General features: G+C 31.0%; 1 protein-coding gene across 1 annotated transcript in view; it reads right to left on the bottom strand.

Annotated features, from left to right (window-relative positions):
* Nucleotides 1-13,730, bottom strand: part of LOC105361816 (semaphorin-1A) — a 269,541-nt gene that overhangs the window by 19,822 nt on the left and 235,989 nt on the right. The window contains 3 exon segments of the mRNA XM_011499098.1: nucleotides 2,815-2,956; nucleotides 4,348-4,436; nucleotides 8,434-8,538. Coding sequence (XP_011497400.1) covers nucleotides 2,815-2,956; nucleotides 4,348-4,436; nucleotides 8,434-8,538 — 336 coding nt within the window.

A 13,730-nucleotide genomic window follows, 5' to 3' on the forward strand; every position in this document is an offset into this window, starting at 1 on the left:
CCCACCCTCACCCCCACCACCAATCCGTGTCCCTCAACCACGCTATTCCCCTCTTTCTTACCGCCTCTCTCACCGCGCTCGATACCCGGCTACAACGCCATGCTTCTTACTTCGCTACTTCATCGTCCGTCGATATCGCTCCTCCGAGACTCGGACCCCCCAGGTATACCTATGTAATATGCACGCAGACCTTCCCCCGGAGAATTCGAGCTTCTTTTTTTATTTTTACTCGCACCCAAATATTTAAGGAATATCGAGAGCCGTTTCTCTTGTACGATGATGCTCGTACATTAATCATGGGAATTTTCCTTCTCGCTCGCCCATCGTCCCACAATCATTCTTTCTTTCCTTTTTCGAAAAATATCCAAGTAATCAAAGCGGTCCTTTTACAAAGATCGGCGACTTTACGAAGCCTCCCGTTACCTCGTTCCTCCTTTTAATCGACTGAATGACTATAATTTTCAGATTTTCATCTCATAACTCTAAACCATTACTATCCCATTACTATCCCATTACCGTTGTTTCTACAACACAATTTTCCATTAGACAATTTCAGATGTAAGGCATTATAATCAATCTCGCTGCGAGCGACACGTATTTTATAAGGACATCGTATGTCCTTGCGCATGTTATCTCAGCAGTGCTCACCTACGCAATCGCTACAGCTGGAAAAGATTAGCGACGCCGAGAAGAGCGCAATAAATCAAGCGGGAGATGTTTGAAGAAATTTTCCGACACGTCGAAAATATTTCGATTCGATATCATAATTATGAATCGAGTCTTTGCCCTAGGAAGGTAAAATTTTCATTTTTATGCCGCGCACTCGTCGAGCGCTGCAAAATTGTCAGATATGCGTGGATGCATTGCCAGGACTTTGCATATAATTCTCGAAATCCCATTTGAGATGTTACCGAGACAAACGTCGAAGTGCTTTGCTGCTCCTTCGGCATTATCGTGAATTCCTTCGAGGGGGAGGCGAGGAAAAGCATTTATCTCACCCGGGTAAGTCGAAATTCAATCAAATTTTTATGCTTAGTCGATACGCTTTTGTACATGCGATGTATTTACTCGTATCAGATCTCCGAATGTATAATAATACAAAGGCGAATTTCCCGTCTATTCGTTTTGTCATTTACACGCGGAACAGCGAGATTTTTAAATAAGATTTATTTAACTTGAGAAAACTAATTTCATTATGCTCACGCATGTGCATTACAAGAATTTCGATAATTTCTTTTATCATTGGGTAATTATAATTGTATCGGGATTGAAAAGTGTTTATTAAATCACATAAATGTCTTTAGTGACGAGAGAAATTTTGTATTTAATCTCTTAGAAGTTTTTAAACATTATTAATCAATATAATAACGGGGGCGATAATATAGTCGATAATGAGTTTATTTTAGTAATTATTCATTAGAGCGGTATGTGGATTTATTATACAATGAGTAAAATAAAATTAATAATCTCATAAAATGCGACGTATTATAAAGTTTATAAAAGTTTTAACTAATTGCATATATTTTTAACATTTTTTTTTTTTTTTTTTTTTTTTTTAATCAACTCGCAACTTTTTAATACACTATTTTGTAAATGTAAAAAGAATTGCCTTTAATATCTTTATTAAGCAAGAATATTTTTAAATTTCAGCAGATAGAAAGTAATTTTGTAAAACGTTATTTAAAATATGCAAATATTCAATCCTTAAATGCTTCAATCTTCAAAATTTATTTTTATGCCATTTAACATTTTATTTTCATTGTAGATGAGATTATTGTAGATTAAATCTGCGAAATTTCATTTACGAAATCATTATTGCTTAGCACTCGACCAATCTCATTATTGACAAAAAATTATTATTAAAATTAATTAATTATTGATTTTGTCTTTGTCCCTAATTTTTGACGGTAATTTTCGGTAATTTCAATAATAATTTTATTCGTGCCATTTAATGGCAATAAAGACAATGCCGACAGTAGGGATTATCAGAAATCTATCGAAAATTGGCATAATTTCAGAGATTATTGCTTACCACGATATTCTTTAAATTTCGAGATTTCACATTGAAACTTATGTGTGTGACGTCACTAGCTTCTCAAGCAACTTTTCCAGCTTAAAAACTTTAATCGAAAACGCAATAGTTTCAATTACTTTGAATTTAGTTTTATAACAAAGTTTTATAATTCTGGTATGTCAATAAAAAGTTTAAAAAAAAAAAAAAAAAAAAAGAAAAAAAAAAATTCACAAATATTTTAAATAATTCGAGCTAATTTAATATTTAATTTTTCGCCTCTTTTATAAATTCCTTAATACCTCACGTTAATCACACATAATTTGGATATTTAAAAAACTGACTCTTATCACTTTTAAACATAAGCTCTAAATCATATGAACATGCACTGTTTACTCTCGTCGCTTATAAATAATGGCGTGCTAATCGAATGAAAAGAAATACTTTCTCATTTTCACCATTAACACTAATTCATCCGTGCAATCTTTTTTATTCGAATTTTTGGATAAAGTATCGGGAGCCACGTTCCAAGCAATGTCTAACGCTTGGACGTTATATTGATTACGAAGGAAGCCGGCGCCTCGCAATGTCATGGAAAAGTGCGGTCGGAGTGTCCACGATCTCACCGATGAGTATGGAAGGCGAAGGGATAAAGAGAAGTAAGTGGCTTTGGCGAAAATGTACATGCTATCTCGGATCGAAGTTGCGTGCTGCCGATAATTTTCACATTAATTAGGGGTGGGACAAAGCTGATGTAAAAAAAAAGACAGGTGCAGCCGAGCGTCACCTTGCATTATACTTACGAATTTCGTTGAAATAGAATGGATAATCACCGGGCACCGAGCAGTTGAGCCTGGCTTTCAGGAAACTCGTCCACCTATCGCCAAATGCATGAGGTCCGCCTTTGTCATGTTTGCATACTCTAGCCACTCGCGAATAGACGGCCTGCAAAATTTAGAGACGGTTTGCTGTAGTTGCGTGTAACTCTATTCGATGCGTCTTGTATTTTGTCATATAGATTTGACGAATTTGCCCGCGAATGTTTGATTTTAAGATAAAAGAATTTATATTCTTTCGAGTGAGGCTGAAATGACGGTTAAAAAAAGCTGCAAAATTGGCTGGAAAAGTTAAGCAGCTAACGTTTCTCAAACGGTTCATTAGACATTGGGAGAAGTGACCCTATAACATTTCTCAACGCAGTCGTCATTGATTTTTCAAAAATTTCAACGTCTTTCGGCAGTTCATAATATCAATGTGTATCTCAGCATATAAATATAGCATATAAATAAGAAAGTTTTGCGCAAAGTTTTTTTTATCGACAGCTTTAAGCATTTGTGTATTGAATAAAGACAAAAACGTTCTTGAAAAATTTCACGAGTTTGGAAACTTATACCTGAAAGGTATATTTAATATGAATTCCAAACTATATAATATATGATGGATTTCAATACTAAATTGACATAAATTCTAGTAAACAATTGAGACTCATCGATTCGATTTCGTAACTTTGTTCAGAAGAAAGTTATTAATTAAACTTATAAATATTAATATCGCTTTCATATGCAAAATCTATAAAATGTATAATGGTATTTTAATTTTATTATTAGCTCAGATTTATTTTCAATGTTAAGATGACTCAATAGTAGACATAGACATGTTAAATATTCAAAAGAGTTTTTATTTTTTTAATTATATTATATAAGAATTGTGGTACATTTGAATTTTTATAAACACGATTAACGCATAAAATTTTTAATATTCAATTCAAATTACTCTCGGCAATGTACTAAACAGCTATTTTCACTAATCCTTATTGTAACGGTCTTCTATATTTCTATATATTTATAACGTTTATTGATAAGAGGAAGCAGTTTTTAAAAAGTGCATATGTAATATCGATCATTACGCTCCGCATAATTTCAATATATATATATATATATATACATATATACGGAATACACTGCATTACTTTAGATGGTTGCTATAAAAATTCCTAGATTTCGCGATTATCTTTCTTTTCGTGCCAACAATAATACACCGCACAACCGTACCAACGATATATTATCAAACTTTACGGCTAAAGCGCCAATATATCCTAGTAATTGTAATTATTATCATTGTACGCGGCAGCCTCCCTCCTCCCTCCCCCCTCCCCCCAATAATAAGAGTGTCTAAAAATGTATGGGGCTAGAATTTTTAAATTAACGAATCTAATTTGATTAAAATTATACGCAATGAAAAGGTTGTAAATCTAAGATTATTATACGTAAAAAATGTAATACGAGTTTTAAGAGAAGATGTATAAAATTATACGATACACAGTATAGCCTACTTACCTTGCCACAATTCATGTACTCTACAGCTGTTTCGCGATAAAAGAAGTATACGTAGTCACCGTAGGTGAAGGAACTGACGAAATTCGGGCCTAAAATAGAAAAGGAACATTCTTGAAAAATCTCTTATCGTTATCATCAATATCATTATTATTATTATCATTGTTATTAACATTATCATTATCATCGTTATTATAATTATTATTGTTACTATTGTTTTCATCATCGTAAATATTGTTTATACTACTACTACTACTACTACTACTACTACTACTACTACTACTACTAGTTTATTGAGAAATGCTGTTGCATGTGAGATAATGTGTGACAATAGAAATAAAGGACCCAAGTAGAATCAAGGTCGCACTCATTCTTATACTACAACTCGTTAACCGTCCACCCAATGTTATTGAAAGCCGTCAATTTGTTTATTAACATTCATCGCTCAAAATATCACGAGCTCGCGATTATTATGTTCGTAGAAATTTTTACGGGGATAATTTATAAAATAATTTATAAAATATAAAGCGTGTTTGAGAAATTTAAGGCGATGCGCTTGAACGAACAGAGGATACGAAAGAAACAACCTTACTCGTTCAGCGATTCCCCGACATTTAAATTACTAATCGACTTCCGGCAGTGAAGTAATTGGGGAAATTGGAGGACATGCCGTCACGTAAACGGCAAAAATTCTCTCCAAGCAACAACGAGTCCCGACAATATACGAACAAAATGGAAAAGCGAATCGACGTCGGGGGCGCACGAATTTCTCCGCTATAAATATTCGCTCGTTACGCTCGGCCAAAAGAATCGAGCTAATAATTCGGGAATTATCAGGAGGGCTGCGCCGTGATCGTCCTGCGAAATCGCGTGCGAGCCACCAGTGAAAAGCCCCAGCTCCACGCCCGGTCCCAGCGATAGCGCATAGAGAGAGACCCGAGACTCCCCGGGAGATATCGGACGGGGCCTCCAGTGCGCTCCATTGCTATCGGACAATTTTCATCGAACGGACGGACCGTGAAGCTATAGAAATCGCATTAGGGACGAGCGGCCCCGAGACTGTCATAGATTATATCGGAAAGTTTTTGGCGAGGCTCGACGGGATGGGAAGCTCGGGAATATGGGGCCGCGCGCAGACAAATTTCTTAAAAATACTTTTACTCACGGCACGTGATTGGGGGATTAATTAATATTTATCGATTTAGCGGAGGAATTAGCCATAGATACGATGTCCCCTTAATTCTCATTTACGTCTCAGTGGGTTGAAATTTTCGTTTGCGCGATTCGCTTCATCGATACTCGATAAACAAGGATAAGCTTGACGGGTTACGAAGATATAAATATCGATAGCCTGTAGTGGCCAATGAGATTTGCGCGCCATTAATTGCAAATTATAAGTTACGTTCGTAATGATAGAATAAGCTAAGGGAAATTGAGAAAAAAAGTACTCTTTTTACGCATCAATGTGTATTATTTAATATGAAAAATGCTACCGTACAATTTGTTAAAGGAACGATAGACCTTTAAAGGCCGACTTGTTACAAACAATTGAATATCCGTCGATCTAAATACGCGCACAAAAGCAACCCTAGGGAATGAGATAGAGAGAGAGAGATAGAGAGAGAGAGAGAGAGAGAGAGAGAGAGAGAGAGAGTATGAAAAAAAATTAACAAATCAAGCTCATAACGCGTTGCTTCGGAAATCGCAATTTTTTTAAATAAAGGAAAAGTTGGAGCTCCAGCCAATTCACCAACATGTCTCTTTGTCCTCTGTCCTCCTTCTCGCTACCATGGCAATTGTGCGTGAGGGAAGCCGCGCAGATATCTATGCAAATAATCCGATGCTCGTCGAGTTGCGTATTGCGAAGTGGGTCGATCGGCAATTATTGCGCGCTATCTGCGGCAAAAATTACCGCATCGGATTCCAGGACTCGGGAGAGCCGTATTTTTTCCTCTCTTTTTCAAGGAGAAATTTTAGCCGAGAACGCCATTACGCGCATCGACATTACGTCGGATGTATATACACTGCTTTATGAGGGGGCCAAGGGGGTGGCCCGATCAGCCGGAGGGTAAATACCGTTTGCTTGTATATTTTTTTCAACTTCTGTACGCTCGCGGGAGCATATTATTCGATAATTATTGACTGAAATTACATAATAAGTTAAGATAGGACGTTTAGATAACTTCCTTCGCGCTTAGGTACTTAAGAAATTGTTCGAAATGTTACTTTTTTACATAACGACGAGACTTTGGCAATTGCAAGTTATGAGAGGAAAACAATAAAATAAATGTTACTCTCTGTGTGCGTGCACAATTTTACGATGAATTGCAATGGTGTGAATTAGAGTACTTGGATATTTATTCATACAATATCTGACTAATTAAATAAAAAAAAAAAAAAAAAAGAAAAAAACATGAAATTAATAAGAAGTATTAAATAATAATTTGATTGTTAATCTTTTATATATATGGTTAATATGCATTTTTCTTCTTCTAGATATTTCTCGTTTTTTTTTTATATTTGTTATATATATTCTATGAATAAGAGATAATTATAGAATACCCCTCCCTCACTTATAAGTAAAAAGTAAATCTCTCCTTGATATGTGCAAAAATGTGCCACTTTTTGATAATGTACTTACGTTTTATTTGTTTGAAATGTCAAGAGTAAGAATTGAAAAAGTAGGATTCTATTCAAATATTAATTGGTCATATGAATAATTTTCAGCTAATTCTATTCATAATTTGTAAAGTTATATTCCATCTTAAATTAAAGTTAATTTTGCTCAAGATTTTACATTTTTTTTTAAATTCACGTTTCATCCTTTGTTGCTTGTTTTATTCATAGCTTATAAAGTCATATAAATTCTCATATTAACATTAATTTCTTATTAAGTCACGTTCAATTAATAACCATTTTTTTTTTTTGTAAATATCTTCGTTACAAAGATTCTTATTCCAAAGCTTCTATTGTTTTAAAAAAGTGCATGTAGTTATTCAAATTGATTATCATCATCTCTAAATCTCTAAATTATTGGCGCTAAAAAAACGAAGAAATAAAACAAGAAATTCTTACTAAAAAAATAAGATTAATAATATGAAAAGCCATATAAATAATTGCTAAAATGACAAGATACTATAATATACGTATTTTATTTAATAAACATCCGTAATTAGTTTATTGAATTATAGCTTGATTCATATAAATAAATAAAATATTCTATGGAATTTCATATAGTAAATGTTTTAATTTAATGTAACCATACAAAATAAATGTTGTACGCGGAAATACAAATATTTTTCTACAATACTTTAGAAACTATAAATATTGAAGTGTTGCAATAAAAGGGCTTTAAATTAAAAAAAAAACAAAAAAAACAAACAAACAAAATAAAAAAAATAGGAAAATATATTTATTATAAATTTTCATTCGTTTTAGAATCAAAAACAGTTTTTATTGTTTGAATATTGTATGTTAACCAATTAAAGTGAATCAATATTAATGTGAAACTGCAAAATTTTAATTAATTTTCCATATTTCTTATTTGACTACTATATACTTTCTAATTATCAGTTCGTAAATATTTGAAGTCCGATTGAAATGATACAAAAATTTTTTAACATAATTACCTTACCAACACACACTTTAAAATAATTAATATTTACTCATTTATAATAAAAATCAGATATTTCAATATATTTTTCATGCGGGTTACTTTTTGAAGTTTTGCAATTATTGTAATGTTAATGTTTATAATTGATATTCCGAAATTAATATAAGAATAAATAAACAATGAAATAACATTGAATTAACACATCAATTTGGCTAAAAGACTATATTTTCAATATTTCTTAATTGAATAATTTATTGTTATGTTTCATATTAAATTAATAATATGTTAACTGATCTTTTTAATATTCTAAAGTTGGTCTCTCAAATCCAATAGAATGCAAGTTTAGTTAAACTAAAACTGTAATAATTATAGACTACGAGCAGACTTCTATCATTTAAATAGTAGACTTTGAATTTTAATATTTCAACTAACGTACTTTTAAATATTTAAACTTTCTATTTTTTACAATTCCTTACCATTTAGTTGATTTAAGTCCGAGCGCTCCGTTCGAATTTTTTCTCTGTGAATAAGTGGTTCTCCACCAGAAGAATCCGAGAAAGTAGCCGCGTACAGCTGACCATCTGTAATAAATAAAAGGCAGATTGAATAAAACAAGTATTGACGTGATGAAATTGAAAATTGTAAAGAACAAATAACCATAGTTTTTATTATTGGGAGTGAAAAGTGGGGGGGGGGATTCGCAGAAAGAAGCTTTGTTGAAGAGAAATCGAATTTCAAATAACGTTTGGATAAATTTGTCTTGGTACAAACACGTGCTTAATGAAAATAAAATAACATAAATTGCAAACAACGTAACGAAAAAACTCAATTCGAGTTTATCGTTCGAATAAAATACTGTTTTCCCATATTATTATGTAAACAATAAAATGCGTACATACACTTATTTTACTGTCGGTAAACTGCATTTGGTAGGATAAGGATTATCTTGATAATTTTATTCACTTAGTACGAGCTCTTTTAAATATTCTAAAGATTTGCAGAAAATTATATATATATATATATATATATATATATATATATATATATATATCTTGTGAAGTTGCTTTTTAGTGTATTTTTACTAAAAATAGCTTTCAAACTTTTTTGGATTTATAGTACATTGGATTATCGATTATTAGCAAGTGTGTTACTTATGTGTGTATGCGAGTGTGCGCGGGCATGTGCACACGCGTGCAAAGTTATATTTTGATAATTTAATCAATTTTTTATTTCCATAAAAAGATACATAAAAACAAATGCATAAATATACATATATATATATATATATATATATATATATATTATTCAGCTATAGCCATAATTACGTCGTATTTGTAAATGAAATTCATGACTTCATGTAATTGCAGCGTATTGTATATCAGTCTATTAGCGTAATGTTAATAAATGTTTTTATAATTTATTGTCATTCGGTAAATTTACTAATAAATAATATTTAATTATTTATCGTCGAAATACAACATTAAAATAGTTTTCAATATGTAGATGCATATTTTCTAGTACTATTAAACACTGCGCTAATAAACAATAATATCACATCTGCCATAATTGAATAACGAAATTAACAACATCGCCAATTCTGAAATAAAATTAATTTGCATTAGATAGATTTTATAAGGAGTTTCTGGTGTTCTATTTCCGATGCATAAATGTTTTAATAAAAGATTTGAATACGCGACACATTTTTGTGAAATTCGTTTCTTGTCCCTTTACCCTAAAATCTAAGGGATACCGAATTTCGATAGAAACTGATCTTGCCCAAGATATAGACTGCGATGAAAAATTCATGAAGAGTCTCATTATTGATGATAAACCATGGATTTTCAACTATAATCCTCAAATAAAACTCAATCTTTTGCACGGAAGTTTTTAGATTTACTAAAATTGACGAAAGAGCGATAAGTTCATTCTGACATTAAGCTTGTGCTCATCATTTTTATCGATCTAGATGGAATTGCTTACTACGAATAAATATTTTAAGAACAAGTAGTGAATCAAGGTTACAACATCGAAGTTTTAGAACGTAAATTTGAAATGTGTTATGTGTTACAAAAGGCTGAGAATATAAAAAATGTGATAGGAAATAATATTTTCATAAATATTTTCAGTGAAAGCTATAAGCTATTTTTTAGCAAATAACAATAATCCTGCAAGTAGGATAATCATATAATTTTTTGTTACAATTAAAAGTGTAACAAAACAATTTTCTTTTTTGTTAAACAATTAAATGAATTCTAAAATAAGAAAATCAATAGCTCGTGTCTATGTATAAATAAAATTAACATGATTAAGTAGAAAGTTTATGAACATATTTTACTTCACTTTATTTATATTCTTAAAATATATTAATTTGTTATTTAACTAATATTATATCATGTATTTAAAACATATTTATTTCTTTGAAATGTATAACATCTTTTTCATTGAAATGTACGAGAAATATATAAAGAACTAAGATATATAAAAAAGCAAAAGTGTAGAAGTAACTTTTTATAATTTAATGCTATTTATATTTTAATCGTTAATTATTGATTGACTGTAAGTATATATATGTTCAGTTAATGTTGCAAAATATTATATAGAAAATTCTTAAATTCTTAAATAATTACATAACTATAAAAATAATTATGAAAAGAAATTTTAAACAAATATTAGATACGCTTTATTTAAAAACATAATAATTTGTCAAAGTAGAAGATAATAAGTTGAAAAAATTTTAATACTTGCATTTACAAATTAATAAAATTTACAAATCTCACAAAAAGATTCAATAATATTATATTGGATCAAACTTTAAAATGAAAAATATAAAATAAGTTCATATTATTTATTAACTGAAATTTAATTATATAAATATGGCATTATAATGTAACTTGTAAATAAAAACCATATTCATTATGAAGATAATTCTATTATTATTATGCAATAATGAATCTTTATATATTAAAATACGGGGTATTTTATAATATTAAACAAGTATGTGTGTATTAATTTTTTTACGAACAAAATGCATCATTTTTATAATATTATTAAATCCATTAATTTTTTTAATTCCAGCGTATACTTATTAGGTTTGTTTATATTTAACTAGAATAATATTGCACATAATCACTATTTTAATATAAAAATATCAATATTTAAGTCATTATGAATACATTTATTTTCAGTTAAAATTAATAATTATTAATTTAGGTAACGATTTAGTTGTAAATTCTATAGAATATGTTAATAATAGTCATATCATCGTTATATTCGTCGGCACTCTAATAACAATGACGTAATTTATGTAACTTTAAATTCTATGATAAATAAAAATTAATGTTCATTAATTAACGAGCGTGATAAATAATTTAATCTATTAAGAAATAATATGATTTATGGTTACAATGTTCAATTTGCGAGAATGGAAATTTATAATCTGGGTAATTTATTTGTTATATATTTATTAGATTAGTTCCTTTATTCATTATTTATTAAATATAAATATATGTAAATTCTTGTATTAAAAAAAAAAATGTCATAAAATACGTTATATTGTTTATCAACGAATAGCTGTGACTCTCGCCTTTATTAAAAATATAATAATAAAAAGAGCATTATTTGACAGAGAATTTATTTATAAAACTTCGTGAAGTTTTCAATTTATTACTTACAATGAAAGTAATTTGCAATTGAAAATTATCAAAGAAAATATTTGTCCTTCATTGTTTTAAGTGTAAAATTAAAATTTATAATCATAAAAAGTATAAGAGATTAAATTCCTAGTAAAAATTCTCTTCCATTATTTAATTATTTCCAAGAATAAAAAAAATGTTAAAATTTTTACCAGTCAGTAAATTAGTTAAATTATTAATAATAACGATGGTAAAAAGACGGTGATAAAAATTTAAATTGTTTTATGTAGCAAAGTACTCGATTTGTGATTTGATTTTTTCAGTTGATGCAATTTTAGAGAGAGAGAGAGAGAGATTGAGAGAGAGTTTTATTTGACGCTACTACACTTTTCAAGACAATGTCAAACGAGTGATTATCAAGTCGAATAAGACTACTATTTCACATTCCACGCCATAAGCAAATATTGAATATATTTGATTACACTTTTAATCAAGTTAGAGTATGATACATATATTGTCATCATTATAATTCGAATGTATTTTACAAGGCCATTACGATTACGAAGCCATTAAGAAGCAAATAAAGAAAGGATGCCATTCATGTACAACCGAGTTCAGAAACAAGCCAACCCAACCACCCGCGTACGTGCTGCGAAGGCTCGACTATTACGGAGAAGAAGCAAATGCAAAGAAGAATAAAGTAGAATGGGGCTGATGAGAAGATGTATTATATTTTGAGAAAGATTGGAGTCTTTTGTATGCTCATGGCTAAAGAGAATCGTGATCTCGCGGTCTTCTTCGTGGTTGTTCTAGCCTTATAATAACGGAATATTGTGTACATTTACGATATGCCCATCCAAGTACTTGTTTATGCATTTTGTATACATTCGTAAGAACATATATCTTAATCTTATTATTTTTGCCGCGAGAGTGCGCAAAGACTGTAATACAAGTTAATCTCGTACTTAATCTCGATATTCGCCAATATAATAAGCAGATAGTAATTTTAATTTCGCTCATTTGGAAGGCCGTTGGACGACATAATTCGTGGTGAGATTTTTTAAATTTTCAAACAGCTTGAGGACCGAATAAAATATTTCTCTAAAGGACGGCTTCGATCGAATGAATCGCCGCCGTAATATGAGCCATTGGAGGACTCGGGAATTTAAAAGTTCGGTAAGTGCGTATGCATGCGCCACTGTGCCCAGATCTCATTAAAATATCGAAAAAGTTTCTTATAATGTCCTTGATAGACGATCGTCATCGCCTCGAGTTGTTTAAACTGTATAAACAATTTTTTCGCAACTTTTCATTTCTCAATTTGCTTATATCGAGCGACTGAAGTTTTCTGTCTTGGATTTTATGTATATTTCACGAAGAAAATTCAGTCTGACTCTGTAGAGATTGTAGTAGGGTCGCGACTGAATTTTCGCGATCGACGTTTTATACGGATTTTCACTCACGTTTGCGAAGAGAGCAATTTCTCAAGTGCTCGTTGCGTTGGCCAAAAGGCTGTTGTACATTTTTTACAAGTAACCTATATATTCGCGATACAAATCCTTTAATTTAATATCACGTTTCCAACTAATTTACAATATTTACAAAATGAATTTAGTCTCCGGTGCATTCGTGCGCACGTCGCAACGTTCCAAACACTTCACTTCTTGTATATTCTGTTTGTACACTTTGTTCTATACGGTAGTATTTGTGCCTGTCCGTAGCCTTTAAATCGCAAGTTCGTTCAATGCGGTGTTCTTCGTTGTGTACCGCAACGTATTTCCGTTACACAAGATGAACGAAACGCACGCACTAATGAAGGATTCCTCTTCCCCTCTTCCCCTCGCCCCTCCCACACTCCCCCGCCACCTTTCGGCGCCATCAGGACCTTCTTCTCCTTCTCTCTAGTCATGAAATTTTTAGTGATTGTAACGACAATTTATAAATCTGTATTTGTCGTTCATTTATTATACACACTTACTGAAATGTTATTGTGTGGTAGAACGGTGGCGCTGCCATACCAAATGGAAAAAAAGATGAAAAGTCAATCAAACACTAAGTTGGCAAAAGAATTTCTAATGCGTTGAACAAAATAAAACAAAAACAAAAAAAAAAACCAAAAAAAAAGAAAGCAAACAAGTAAC

Source organism: Ceratosolen solmsi, unplaced genomic scaffold (genome assembly GCF_000503995.2).
Source record: "Ceratosolen solmsi marchali unplaced genomic scaffold, CerSol_1.0 scaffold2, whole genome shotgun sequence".
NCBI classification, from domain to species: Eukaryota; Metazoa; Arthropoda; class Insecta; order Hymenoptera; family Agaonidae; genus Ceratosolen; species Ceratosolen solmsi.